The sequence below is a fragment of the Etheostoma spectabile genome, chromosome 12 (genome assembly GCF_008692095.1).
Source record: "Etheostoma spectabile isolate EspeVRDwgs_2016 chromosome 12, UIUC_Espe_1.0, whole genome shotgun sequence".
Lineage (NCBI taxonomy): Eukaryota > Metazoa > Chordata > Actinopteri > Perciformes > Percidae > Etheostoma > Etheostoma spectabile.
The window spans coordinates 22,226,131-22,240,404 of record NC_045744.1 but is presented as its reverse complement, the minus strand read 5'-3'; the positions used below and the strand labels follow the sequence as shown (position 1 = coordinate 22,240,404).

Here is a 14,274-nt window from a genome sequence, read left to right as displayed (position 1 = left end):
TTGTGTTCTAATGTTAACCATTTCTTACTAAACTTAACGTATTGTGTCTTTAGGTAGTTCCTCAGTATCACATTTAATACACTAATAAATAATATAATAAAAATAACAATAATAAATCAAATAAATAAGGTTCTCACCTGGCTAAAATGGGTGTGCTCACCTTGTTTGTAGTTTGCCGTGAATATGTTCCTGGTCCTAACTCACAACAGCTAATATTTCAGGATTAACACATTTACATTGACTAATTGCCTCTATGTTGCTCTGTCTCTCTCTGTCCATCATTTATGTCAGTAACTAGTGCAGTACTTGTTTAAAATGCGTCTGTTCAGAACGAGCAGATTGCTTGGCCTGTGCTATTTTCTCAAGAACCGCTCATCCACACAACTACACAGTCAACACTGCACTTCCCTGGGTCCTGAGCAATACACCTGTCATGGCATAGTTAAGTCCCCTAGCAATGCAAGGATAAATGGCATTTGGATGAAAAAGTAACTAAAAGAAAATGAATGAGTTGGTAAAATGGGAAATGGGTGGGTCAAATTAGGAATTTTCAATCAGCTTATCAAGTTATATACAATACTAATGAATGAAAGATGTGGAAAATGTTTAGGCTTTAATTATGTAGGAATCTGTAAATACAACTTTATTAGGCATGGAAAGCCGCTGAAGTCGTATAAATGGAAAAAAAAAGTGGAAAAGGGTTGAAGTATGCAAAATAAAGAGTGAATAATAAAAATGATAGGAGTTCAAATGTTTTGCCTATCTGCGCTATTATTTCTTTACAGCAGACATATTGACAGAGAAATACAAACTAATGTTTTTTGGAACTGAAAGTATGCAGAGGTAGTAGACGACCGAAAATCACATGGAAGAAACGGATAATAAGCCCGACAATATGGCCCAGCCCAAATAGGGTATCCAACAAAGGGACACAGTTTGCACTGCCTACTTGTAGGTGCTAGTTGGAGCAGAGCTTACCACTGTGCCACCAAAATGAAGGGTGTTTAAAACAGTCATAGCATAGTGTGTAACATAGTAAGTCCTAGTAAAGATGTTTGAAAAAAGTCATAGTATTGCCTGTTGAAAAAATGATATAGTATAGTATGTTGAAAAAATGACATAGTATAGTATGTTGAAAAGAGTGATCAAAAAGTCACAATATGGTATGTCGTATAAATTATAAATTAAGTCACAGTGTAGTATGTCGAAAAGTGATAAAATTCATAGTATAGAATGTCGAAAAAATTGATATAAAGTCATGGAATGTCTAAAAAATTACATTGTATAATATGTCAAAAAGGTCATAGTCTATCATGTTGCAAAAAATAATGAAAAAGTCAAAACATAGTATGTCGAAAAAAAGTGATAAAAATCATAGCATAGAACATCGAAAAAAAAGTGATACAAAATTCATAGTACAGTATGTAGAAAAAAGTGTGTAGTATGTCTAAAAAGTCATGGTTTATGGTTTAGCATTTTTTTTTTAATTATAAAAGAGTCATAGTATAGTACGTCGAAAATGGATAAAAATGTCATAGTATAGTATGTCAAAAAAATTAATGAAAGACTCATAGTGTAGTATGTGGTAAAAAGTTATTGTATAGTATGTCAAAAAAAGTGATAAAAAATTCACAGTATTGTATGTCGAAAAAAATCATAGTATGTTGAAACAATTTATAAGGTCATATAGTATGTTGGAAAAAGGGATAAAAAGTCACAGTATTGTATGTCGAAAAAAGTCATAGCATGTTGAAAAAAATTCTGAAAAAAGTTATAAAATTCATGGTATGGAAAGTCAAAAAAGTCATGTTATAGTATGCCGAAAAAATTGATAAAAAGGAATGTCTACAAAATCATGTTGTCTATCATGTTGAAAAAAATAATGAGTCAAAACATAGTATGTCGAAAAAAGTGATAAAAACCATAGCATATAATGTTGAAAAAAGTCATGAAAAATTCATAGTATAGTATGTAGAAAAAAGTGTGTAGTGTGTCTAAAAAGTCATGGTTTATGGTTTAGCATTTTTGAAAAAATTATAAGAAAGTCATAGTATAGTACGTCAAAAATGGATAAAAAAGTCATAGTATAGTATGTCGAAAAAATTAATAAAAGACTCATAGTGTAGTATGTGGAAAAAAAGTCATGGTATAGTACTCTATGTCAAAAAAAGTGATAAATACATAATGTATACATGTTGAAAAATATTAAAAATCATAGCCTAGTATGTCAAAAAAGTTCAGTTAAAAGTCATGTTTATGGTAAAAGCATTTAAAAATTATGAAGAAAGTCACAATAGTACTCAAAAATGGATAAAAAGCCATAGTATAGTATGTCGAAAATATCATAAGACATAGGCAATGTTGAAAAAATCATGGTATAAGTATCTATGTCAAAAATGATAAAACATTATGTTAAGCAGTATAATAGTTTATAAAAAGTCATAGCTATGTCATGTCAAAAAGTATAAAAATAAGTATAGTATATATGTAAAAAAGTGTCAACTTCAGAAAGTCACGACATAGTACTATGTCAAAAAGACATAGTATACTTGTCGAAAATACATAGTATGCATGTAAAAAATGTATAAGTCAGCAAAGCTTCAACAGTATTTTTACAAAAAGTCATAGTATAGTATTCGAAAAAGTCATTGTATGGCATGCCAAAAAAGTATAAAAAAAGTCATAGTAGAGTATTACATAAAAGTGTATTAAGATCACTTATTATCGAAAAAAATGGTTGTTGTGAAAAAAGTCGTATGTATATGCCGAAAAAGTAATAATATGTCAAAAATAAAGAGGTATGAAAAGTATTATATTATAGTATGTTAAAAAAAGTCATGTATAGTATGCCAAATAACTCATAGTACAGTCTGTTGAAAAAAGTGACAAAAAAGTCACAGTATAGTATGTCAAAAAAAGTTATAGGATACTATGTCAAAAAAAGTCATAGTATAGTATGTTGAAAAAAGTGATAGTATATAATTCAAAATTTTTTTTTTTATATACATATTTAAAATAATATAGTATAGTACGTCAAAAAAGTGACAAAAATATCAATCAGTATAGTGTGTACAAAAAAGCCATTTAAAAGTCATATTATGGTATGTTGAAAAAAACACTAAGGACTGGGACTTGAACCAGTCTGGAGGAACTACTTGGTGGCTGCTTAGTGGCACAGTCTTTACCGCTGAGCTATCGGGACATAAAAGAAATCACGTCAAAAACATTTGAATACACAACCTTCTGTCTTTCAAACATTCTCTCATCGTCCCAAGGTATCTCACCTGACAGAAACATCTCTGAATTCCCAAAAAGAGAGCTCTGTATTTCATGCAGGAAGTAGCTACAAGAAAGAAGGGTCATGTTTGCAGGGTTACAGACGAAGAGAGAACTCATGAGATAATGACTCATTAATTTAGCAAAATAGGATCAGTTTTTGCCTATTTTTCGGAGTGTTTTTGTCAAGTAAATAAGATATATTAATTGCAAAAACAACTGCAACCTGCAACACCTGGATAGCTCAATGACCTAAATCATTGACTGTCATGCAGGAGCCTCAGGTTTGGATCCCAGTCAGGGACTGTCAAAGTACTTTTCCTAGCTACCTTCCTGTCAAACTTCCTGTTTACGTGATAAAAAGTCCTAGTAGAATATGTTGAAAAAAGTGATCAAAAAATTCATAGTATAGTATGTCAAAAAAAGTGATAAAAAGTCATAGTATAGTATGTTGAAAAAAGTATGTGAGATAATGCAGACTGTGCCAGCCCAGAGTTGAAAAAAGTGATAAAATGTAGTAGTATAGTCTGGTAGAAAATGCAAACTTTCACATTTTGAAAAAAAACATTAAAAAGCCATTATAGTATGTCAACAAATGGATAAAAGAGACACAGTGTAGTATGTCTAAAAAGTGATAAAAGAAGTAATAGTATAGCATGTGTAAAAAAAAATAGCCATTGTATAGTAAAATATAGGGAATATATGATCCTACTGATAGAAATCAGAACATCATGACACTAAACTTGTGCTACCTTTCTGTAATCTCTTGTTCTTGAATAACATAGTAGCCGTGGGTCACATTAACTCTTCCATCACTGTGTCAAAACTTAATAATATTGTTACGTTTAGGATGTTGAGGACATTTATTGTGACATTTAAGATGGGGACAAACAATTAGCTTAACTTGATGGTAGGCCCAAACTGCCAATAGGAAAAGTGTGGTGAAAACCTTTCTTTTCTTTTCTTAATGTTTGGATTAATAACCTTCAGCTCGGCACCCTGCTTTTAGCTTTTCACATCTTTCATATCCGTTTAACTGGGATCGATCGTTCTTTGCCTGAGCACACACACACTCACGTTACAATACAGCGCATACACACAACCCTTGCCTACATAGGTTAGAGATACAAAGACACAAGATTGCTTATATGAACACTAATCTATAACATTACTGGAAAAACAATGGACATGAATTTTAAGTAACACTGGGATATAAAACACTAAATTTAACATTTTTGAGGTTAATGGTTTAATCTTGCTGTTTCTAATCATAGGTGACTACAGAACTGTCAAATTATAATGATTTGCCAGGTGGAAATAAGCAATGGAAAAAAGAAGAGAGGACATCTACCGATATAAAGATTTCAGAGTTAGCAACATCTGACCACCAGTCAGTTTCTCAGATGGTAATAACAGATGGCTGCCCTCATAAATTCATAACAACAGTTGGACTGGAAGGATACACTGAAGTAAAGAAAGACAATGTCAACCCTGATGAGAAGGAAACAGAGGTGAATGAGCTGAAACAGTTGCCTTCCTCAAACTGTGCAAGAGTAGAGAAGGCGTTAGTACCCCCACCTGTTGCTTTACAAGATGTTCAGACTGTCCAGAAGAATGAGCAGTTACCAACAACAACCCAAAAGAAAGCAGCGAAGATGGAGATACTTGCAGTGACAACTTCACAAAAACAAACTAATCTTACTGTGAAAAGTTCTGATCGGATTAACAAGGAGGTTGTTGGACAGGTGTGCTCCCCAACCGCAGCAGAAAAGAAGGTCAAGTTAACAACAGTTGTTACTCTTCAAAAAGAAAAGAATCAAGCTACTGACACAAGTCCTGGGCAGACAAATGAAAACTCTGTCAAAGAGGTACCGGCTGAGAAGAAGTCCAACCTGATGGTGGTTGTAACTCTACAAAAAGAAAACACTCCAGAGGATTGCTTGATAAAGATTGAGCAGGATAAGTCTCTGAGCTCAGACGCGGAGTGTGTAGCTTCTTCTCCTGTCCTTAAACTTTTACCCCAGAACTTTTACCCCAGGGACCAATCACAATACATAGAAGAAGGAGGTACCCTGAGCCCCGATATTTGGGACAATGAGGGACCTCCTCCTCCACCACCTCCAACTGGTAAAATCAGCCTTAGAAACTCCAAGACCAGGAGTCCAATAGTCCGGACACAGCCCAAAGAGGAAGACCTAGCCGAAATGACTGCAGATGGGGACAGCACCGGTAAACCCATTTATCTGGGTTTCCAGGACAGTGATGACTCTGATAACAAACCTATTATCATTTTCTTGAATGAGCCAATGGACATTCAATCAGCCTACAAGCGTCTGTCTACCATCTTTGAATGTGAGGAAGACTTCAATGGGATTCTCTTCCCAGAAAATATTGATGAGGAAAAGGAGACAATGCAGGATGAAGAGAAACAGGACATAAGAAAAATGTGCATCACTGAATCAAATATTGACTTGGACCTTAAAGACTCCACAGGAAATGGTCAGATGTCTCTAGACATGCAACATCAAAGAACTTCAGGGCATAATGGCTCAATTTCTGAAAACCAAGACCAGGATAAACCAGAATCGGCTATAAAGCCAGATAGCAAAAGAAAATTTAAATTTAAGTTTCCCAGAGACAAACTGGCTGCAATTAGCCAGGCCATTCGAACAGGGACAACCAAAACAGGAAAGAAGACTCTTCAGGTTGTTGTCTATGAGGAAGAGGAGGAGATCGCATCGGACAGAACGTCAGCTAAGACGACCAAGAAGAAGACAAAAGAATCAAAGAGGTTTGAGACCAGCAGTACCAAACCATTGAACTTGGGTGAAGGCAATAGCTGTGACAGAGACATCAAGGTCTCCTCTCCCATTGAAACCAGACACTCAAAGTCACGTAGCCAGAGGAAGGAGCTCTGCAAAACCACGCTCGACTCTATTGACAGTCTGGAAGAGTCCATTAAACAGTTGGAAATCAGTGTGGGTAGTATGTCTGCCCCTTCCTCCCCGTCCTGCAGCACTGTGTCTTCACTTCCTCTGTCCACCGGGTCTTCTGTTGACTCCACTGACAGAGCTCAGCTTAAAGACAAAGCCAAACGAGAAAGGGAGAGAAGCCCGTCCAAGAGGCCAGCCTCTCAGATCCTCAAGGGCCCAAATCCACCTCAGAGTAAGAGGGCCAAAGCACAGCCTCCACACAACACTGGGAAAACCTCCACCAAGAAACAGGTCTGGTGTTCCTCTGCCTGCGGAGCTCGCTTGCTTCAGTGATGCTGGGCTGGTGGTGGGCTCTCTGCTCTGACTGTCTGACTGTCTGACTCTTCACATATGTTCTGTGTTCTATGAAGGGCTTAAAGTGGAAGGGAACAATCCAGAACATTAATCTAATTTCCAGTTTCATGCATCAATGTTGTAAATCCCCATAAAATAACGCCAAATATCCATTCCAGTGTTTCTCCTATTCATTCTCAGCAGCACACTCGCCTTGAGTCCATGAACTTGGCAAGTGTCTGTGTTCACGTCTGTAAAACAAAAAAATAAGCAGAATAGTTGGACACTATCTTGTAAAGTTAGTACACAGTAAAAGATAAAGGAACAGTGACTAAAAATTGTAGTTTGTAGTAGTTAATGGTATAGCAGGGCACTGCACTGCATTACAAGGCACAGCAGGACATAGCAGGACGTAGCAGGACGTAGCAGGACGTAGCAGGGTACCACAGAGCGTAGCAGGATGTAACAGGGCATTGCAGGACGTGTAGCAGCACCACGGCGACAGCTGCTACCATGATTTGGAGCCTCCCTTACCAAGGAAACTTGTCAATAACCGCTCTTCTGGTAACTTAGGCCTGTGTCATCTGATTCATTTGACATGCAGTTAACAAACCAGTCATAGTAGTAAGAACTCCTCTCCTTGCATTTGCTCCTGTGGACAGAGAATTTGAGAATGGAATTTGGTCCCACTGTACAAACGTTAGGTTCAGCCCGCTAGTCGATATACGTACCAGGAGTCTGTCTGTGTTCCCAAAACTTCCCTAACTTCTCTCTGTTATTTTCCTCCCTTGTATGAATTGCTTTAGCAAAAGTAAAAACATTTTCAGCTCATGCAGATGGACTTTTTCCTCAGTTCTCATCACCCTGCACACATTTTCTGTCTGTTTGCATCCAATCACATCTTTGATAAATTGACTTACTGTTTTCCTATTTCAGCCAGCATTGATGACTGACATACCCCACTACGTACAGTAATGAACATGTTCCCTACATGTGCTGCTATGGTTTAACAACTTGGAAACAATGATGTCATCTTTGCTTGTTGAATCTAATGCTTTTAACAAGTTTTAGTGTTGGGGCACAAATGCTGTATCTCCTACATGTTTTTTTTTTTTTTTTTTTTTTAATAAGACAGTCCCAGCCAGCCGATACTAACTAACCCTGTGGTTATGCATCTCCTTGCTAGACCTCCAGCAGCAGCGCCAGCTCTTCTGCTCAACGATACCATACCAAGTCTCACCCCTCGCCCTCCTCTGACTCGCCAGAGAAGACAGCTAAGGGCCAGCAGCAGGCCACCCAGAAGCAGGTACATGAACTCTGAGAGACCTGAGTCAGCTTACTGAGGGGGATACTGTAATGCTCCAACAAATGGCAACTGGAATTGTGTTAGTCATATTGCAAGGTTAGGGTTAGTCATCAACCTTTGACCTTTTGTTGTCAAGAATCAGTACATTCAACCACTTAGTGGTGACTAACAGAGGGTCAACATAACCCTCCCATCATCATAATTTAAAGAAAATCAATAATGAATAATGTTTCCACTTTAAAGACTCTTAGTCCACTGAAATATGCAATCAGCAAGCAGAAACTTGGGGTTAAGGCATGTGGAATAAACCTCTGTAAATTGCTATTTCATTTGAGATAAATAGCTTAGATGATTGTGAACTGTGTACCGTTACTCGTCTGTTTTATATAATAACAATTAGTCAATAGCTTGGAAAAAGAGTGATTGCAGTGAGTTTTTAAATGTATTGATCTCATTTCTGCGATGGTGCATATCTGTCTTATCTCGTGTGGTCTATCTCCAGTTATATCTGTCTGTGCAAGTTCCTGTTCACCTTGGCTCCTTTCTTTCAGGATACACTCCCTGATTTTGTGATAGTACCCATTAATGTCTCCATATCCAAAATTAGCTTTTGTTTTAGAAACTCAGCACAGTTGACAGTGGAGTTTCTGGATCAGAGAGTGGATCTTGACCTGCATGTAACCAGCATGTTCACTGTGTACACGCGTTCTTCATATGGCAGTGAGTTGTGGAAATATTACCCGGGTGTCAAAAACTCTCAAAACGTCTTGTTCCTCAAACAAGGACACAGAAAGCCACCATATACAAATATTGATAATCCAGTTGAAACCTCCGTCATTGATTACCCTCACATTTATGTCTCATGAAAGTATATGTCATCGTGTCAGTACGGCATGTATGTTGTGATCGGTGGCCCCACTGTTTAGAGAGTTTAATCACGTCTTTCATGACAAGTTAAAATAATTACAAAACAAGTTATTCTGAAAAGTATTTTATGTCTTTTAATTATTTCTGTCACAGACATCTTGTTTGTACATGAACTTTGTGGTGTGAGATGAGTGGATTATATCATTTCTAGCGTTAAGGAAGAGATTGGCTGGCCAAAGCCACAGAAGTAACATTTCTGAGTGTCCTTTCCCTGTAAGGTGTGTGTTGTTGGCTTTGACTGCGGTATCCCGTGATGTCTGTTTACAGGCGGACGGCAGAAGCAGTAGAGCAGCCGGGGATAGTAGCCATTCGCTCGTTGCTTTGCGTGCCTCTAAGATCCCAGCCCCGTGCCATAGCTCCGGCAAACCCCCGTCTGCCTGTCTGTCCACTCCTCACTGCTCAGACACCACCGAACTCTCCTCCTCCTCTTCCTCCTCTGCTTCTTCACCTTCTTCCTCCACCCCTTCTTCTGGGAAAGACTCTCTTCTGTCTCCGCCTTCAAAGTGTGCCTCCCGTCCCTCTTCTGCTTCCTCCGCCCGGCCTTCCAGACAACAGGCTTCTCTGTGTCCCCTCTCCGCTTCCTCTACGGGGAAAAACACGTCAGACTCCCCGCCTCGCTCCCCCTCTCTGTCCTCGCCTTCCTTTTCTGTCCCCGCTCCTCCTCACAAATCTTTTATCCCGTCTCTGAATCTGAGTCGTCTCCTCCCCACATCCAGCCACGTCTTGTCGCCATCCCACGCTAGCGTCAGTCCGGCCCACCACGGGCCCGGCAGCAGCAGCAGCAGCAGACGCCAGCACCACCTGACCCTCACCGCCACCTCCAGCGCCGCCCTCGCCTCCCAGCACAGCTACTACACTTCATCCGTCTACTCTTCATCCTCGCCCTCCTCGTCCTCCACCTCCTCCTCTCTGTCCCCGACCTCCTCGTCCTCCTCCCCTCCCTCCCCATCCCCATCCCCATCCCCCTCCTCCACTCTCCTCCCCCCCGTGGCGAGTCACGGGGCGGGGAGCGTCCGATTGTCGGCGTCCAACCCCAACTCTCCGGTCCGCGGCAGGAAGCGCGGTGGGAGACCCGCTGGACATGTCCTGCGCACGACGGCGGCCTCTAAGGACACGGCGTGATGTACTCATCTACCATTCAGGCTTTCAAAAATATGTAAGTGCAGCTTACACATGATGACGAAAGAAGCTAAATTGCACTTTGTTCCTACAGCAATATTGTGTGATGTTTACCTTTTGCCCTTTTTGGATGGGTTGTGGACAAAGACATGGCTGGAAAAAATGCACCGACCGATACATGGCCTGGTTAACAATATTGGCCGGTTTTAGCTCATAAATATTTCTTTATATATGTCAGATGATAAATAACAAAGCGAAGCACAGGCATACCAAAGATATGTTTAAAAAAAAAAAATACATATTTATTTTTTAAAAACAACTTGTGTGCCTGTGCACAGGGCCTCTGAGCCTTTATATAAGTGACAATCCTTATCAAATGTTTTTGTTCATGTGAAAATGAATATCAGCTGATATGTCGTCAAAAAAGTTGAAGCATTCATGTTGATATGAGTCAGCCTCAAAAGTCTCTTTAGTCCCCCGTGTTATTATACGCCAGCAGCAGCGAGGATAGCAAAACTCCCCGGCCTTCATCCAGGCTTTGTATAAGACTGGGGGGGGGGAGTTATAACAGCGGAGGCTTGGCCACGCTTGATAAATATAAATAACGCATGTTTCTGCTACACTGCTAGCAAAGCACGCACACGTTTGTGAATGGATTGCCGGGGAAACGTAGAGCAAGCAAGCACTAACCACAATTGGATGTTCAGGAGCCGACTGCCAATCTCCCTGTCGAATCGCTTATGATTATTTATATCAACAAAAGGGCAAAAGGGGGGTTCCTGCAAAAAAAAAAGGCAATACTGTTGACAGTAAGACATGCACTGATGAGGTTCCTGTAGTTCTTCAGGAGAGAATCTTGAAATGCACATTATTATGCATAAACTCTACATTACCAACAACCTTCTCAGCCTTTTCCACAACCCCCCCCCCCCCCGAAGCTTTATCAGTTTCTTGAGGTTTTCGGTGGACCCAGCCATGCAACAGAGAGCACCTTCAGCTGTGTGTTTGGATATTTTGGAGTGGACATTTCAGAGTACCTGGACTCACACTGCTTGCAGACAATCCGAGTGGGATGGACTTCTTCACTGTTGCTTCACTAACATGTCACAGATCAGTATATAGAATAATATGAATATAATCAGAATCATGGCCGACTCTGGCTATCTGAGTCTATTTTTAATCACATTTTATCTCAGTGATCTGAATATTGAATAAACGGGTGAACAGTTTATTTTTCTTCAGAAAAGTGTTACATTGGTTTTAGCTTTGATCGCCACACACTGCAGTGGATGATGATGTTGGATGATTGGTGTGTGTGTGTGTGTGTGTGTGTGTGTGTGTGTGTGTGTGTGTGAGAGATTCAGTATGTGTGCTCTCATTTAACACTGTTGAATAGATTTCTATGGAAAGTAGAGGTTGTGATGATCGACAGTCCTGTCCAGACTAACCTGTTTAAAGACCCATTCTGTAAAGCTCACATCTATCTGTGTAGACTTTCTATGTATAGTAGTATGAAGTATTACAAAGCAATGATATTCAGGCATATTAGACATACTATGTAGCTTCTTTGAACATAGCTGTTGTTTATTGTGCATATGCCGAGCCGTTTACATTTGTAATGAGTTGTTTGAAGTTTTTTGTCTTGCCAAACTGACAGTCGAGTCAGTTCATTATGATAGACAGCTGTACACACTCTGTGAGGCTCAATCCATCAAGAATAAAGGAACAAGTCCGAGTCAGATGGGAAGATGAATATATCAGTAAAAAGGGTATGTTCTGGGCATCTTTAACAAAGCTTAGAATCAGCTACAATCTGACAATCTGCTAGTTTAGGTCCCTTTGAATAGTGAAAAAAAACCCATTCCAACATCCCCAAACTTTTAAGTCCAGTCACGTCATCTTTATTTATAAAGCACATTTAAAACAGCATAAGCTGACCCAAAGTGCTTTATAACCACGGCCGATGGGGTGGAGTATGCCTGGATACAACAGCAGGATACATGAACTAGAAGTACATAACAAACACAATACCACAATATGCAATACAAAACAAATTGCAGGACAAAAGAAGGAAGTTAGAAGAGTGAATTACATCAGCAGCGGCTTAAAAAGCAGTAGAGGGAGTAAAGACAGATCAGGAGGTAGCAGCCTCAGATGTCACTACAAGCAAATGAAAAGAAATGGGTCTTTAAATTAGATTGAATTTAGTCATAGGACGTGTGTTAATATGAAAAGCACGGTGCCCTTTAGTTTTGTGAGGGAGGGACGGGGAGGAGCTGTTGATGCAGACAAACGCTCCGCAGTGCCGGCCCTCAACTCAACCCTCGTGTTGTCTTCCAGTCAACCATGAAAAAACACATTTTGGTCATATTTTTTTCAGCATTATTATCATTTTTCCCGACATTTTAGTCACTTTTTCAATGTTGTGGATGCTTTTTTTTTTAATGTTTTTTCCAAAGTTTTAAAAATATTTTGAATGTTGACATTTCCAGTGCTTATTTCGACGGCCCATTTTTTGTGACAAAAAAAAATATTTTTTAACTGGAAATGGGTCAAATTTGACCCAAGGACAACATGAGGGTCAAAAAAGTACCATGTGGACATTTTATCGCCAAATCAGCACTACAGGTATCCGTTGTAGACGCCTAATTTAGTGAATTTAAGAAAACAAAAAGCTTTTTCCCAGGACATGACCCACCTCTGGTGTCCAAGTAAAAAAAAAAAAAAAAAACTGCAATTTTCACCAAATGTCTCACCTTGTCGCTAACCTTGTATCTCGTTATTTAGTCAAATTAATTTTTATTTTTTTAAAAACATAATGAATGACTCAATGCTGTTGGCCACCCTTTACACCTGTCTGTGGGTTTTTAGTACAAATACTGCAACAGTGAAAGGGACGGTTTGGTCTGACTTTGTCTGACCCAAATAGCTCAATAAACGTTGTCAAGTTAGCATTTTATTTTCCTGATCTAAAAAAGCAATGCGTTGGACATACAAGGTTTAGAAACAGAATGAGACAACAGCGGTGAGTAGAGGGACGAGGAGACGTTGTAGATGTTTGTTTGTTTTTGTTAGGGGAAAAAACCTTTACTGACTTCTGCATCGCAATATGTTGTAAAATAAAAACTAAAACGTATGAATGCAGTGCACCGGCTCCGACCCCCGCTGCTACTGAAACGCGTGGCTTCCACTGTCGGCCAATGTCATCTTTTTTCTATTTTTGTGTCCAAGAATTAAAAAAAATAAGACAGTTGTGGAGGTTGAGGACGAAGCGGGGCTTAACATGTTGCATGTAAACGCATCCTGGAGAGAACCTCATGGAGATAAATGTGTTGATTCATCTTCTCCTCAGACTCTTGGTAAGACTGATTCTATTTCCTAACATGTCATCCCGCTCTTTCACAGACTTTTCTTTTGTTTGGTTTGACAATGGGATTTAAAACACACTGCAAGGACCATTTACTGTGTTCTGTGTATAAAAACCTTTTGAATCTTTATTAATTAAACCTAAAGGCGCAGTTTAATACCAGCCTCCACTTGGAGGTCTGGACCCTTGCATGCCTCTAACCCTTCCTCTGTCGGCCTATCGGGTTGACCGCTGTAAATGACTGGGTTTCCATGGTTTTTGTAAGAACACTTGATCTTCCTGCGGGTTTGGAGAACTAATAATAAAAGGCTTCCAGAGTGTGGAGACATCAGCTGCTGCTGTCCCGCTTTATTTCACAGTGCATTGCCGCGTTGTCCCAGTAGAGGACAGCAGAGACACAGCCGAAAGTCTCCTCACCCTCTGTTCTCATGTCCAATCAGAATACACACCCCGTCCCTAACAATCACAGGATCAAACTAACATGTAGGCCTTTTAAAACGCTCACAATCAATTTAATAATAGGAATCAAAAATATTTCTGTATAGCACATCTTTTACAAAAAAAAAAGATGTGAAGGGCACAGGTGTCAAACTTAAGGCCTGCGGGCCAAATCGGACCCCATATCCTTTAGGGTTCACAACCGATTAGTTTTTTGGTAGTTTTTTCAATGTTTCTCACTTCTTATGAAGTTTCTGTCTTTTGGCCATTTTTTTTGACGTTTGTGCTGACGTTTCTGACGTTTTTTCCCGACCAAACTGTAAGTGAGAAGGCTTTGTCGATGAAATAAAAGCACGTGGATAAATGCTACATGTCTGGCCCTTAATGGGATTCTTATTTTCCAGCGTGGCCCTCAGTGAAATTGAGTTTGATGGTAGAAGGTATGCTAAGTGTCTGCTTAGTAAACTAGTAAACAATTGTACATTAAAAAAAAAAGTAATGAAATAATCTTGAGAATGCTTTCCTGGAGAAAGGGACAGTGTGCCAGATGTGTACAGCATCTGCTTTTTAAAAAA

The 14,274-nt window shown here is 39.4% G+C and overlaps 1 protein-coding gene across 1 annotated transcript in view; it reads left to right on the top strand.

Moving 5' to 3' along the window:
- LOC116699344 (sickle tail protein) overlaps positions 1-10,286 on the top strand; it is a 78,074-nt gene extending 67,788 nt beyond the window's left edge. Inside the window, exons 25-27 of the mRNA XM_032531879.1 lie at positions 4,551-6,500; positions 7,729-7,848; positions 9,043-10,286. Coding sequence (XP_032387770.1) covers positions 4,551-6,500; positions 7,729-7,848; positions 9,043-9,897 — 2,925 coding nt within the window. The 3' untranslated portion in view covers positions 9,898-10,286. The remainder of the gene's footprint in view (positions 1-4,550; positions 6,501-7,728; positions 7,849-9,042) is intronic.
- The last annotated feature ends 3,988 nt before the right edge of the window (positions 10,287-14,274 follow it).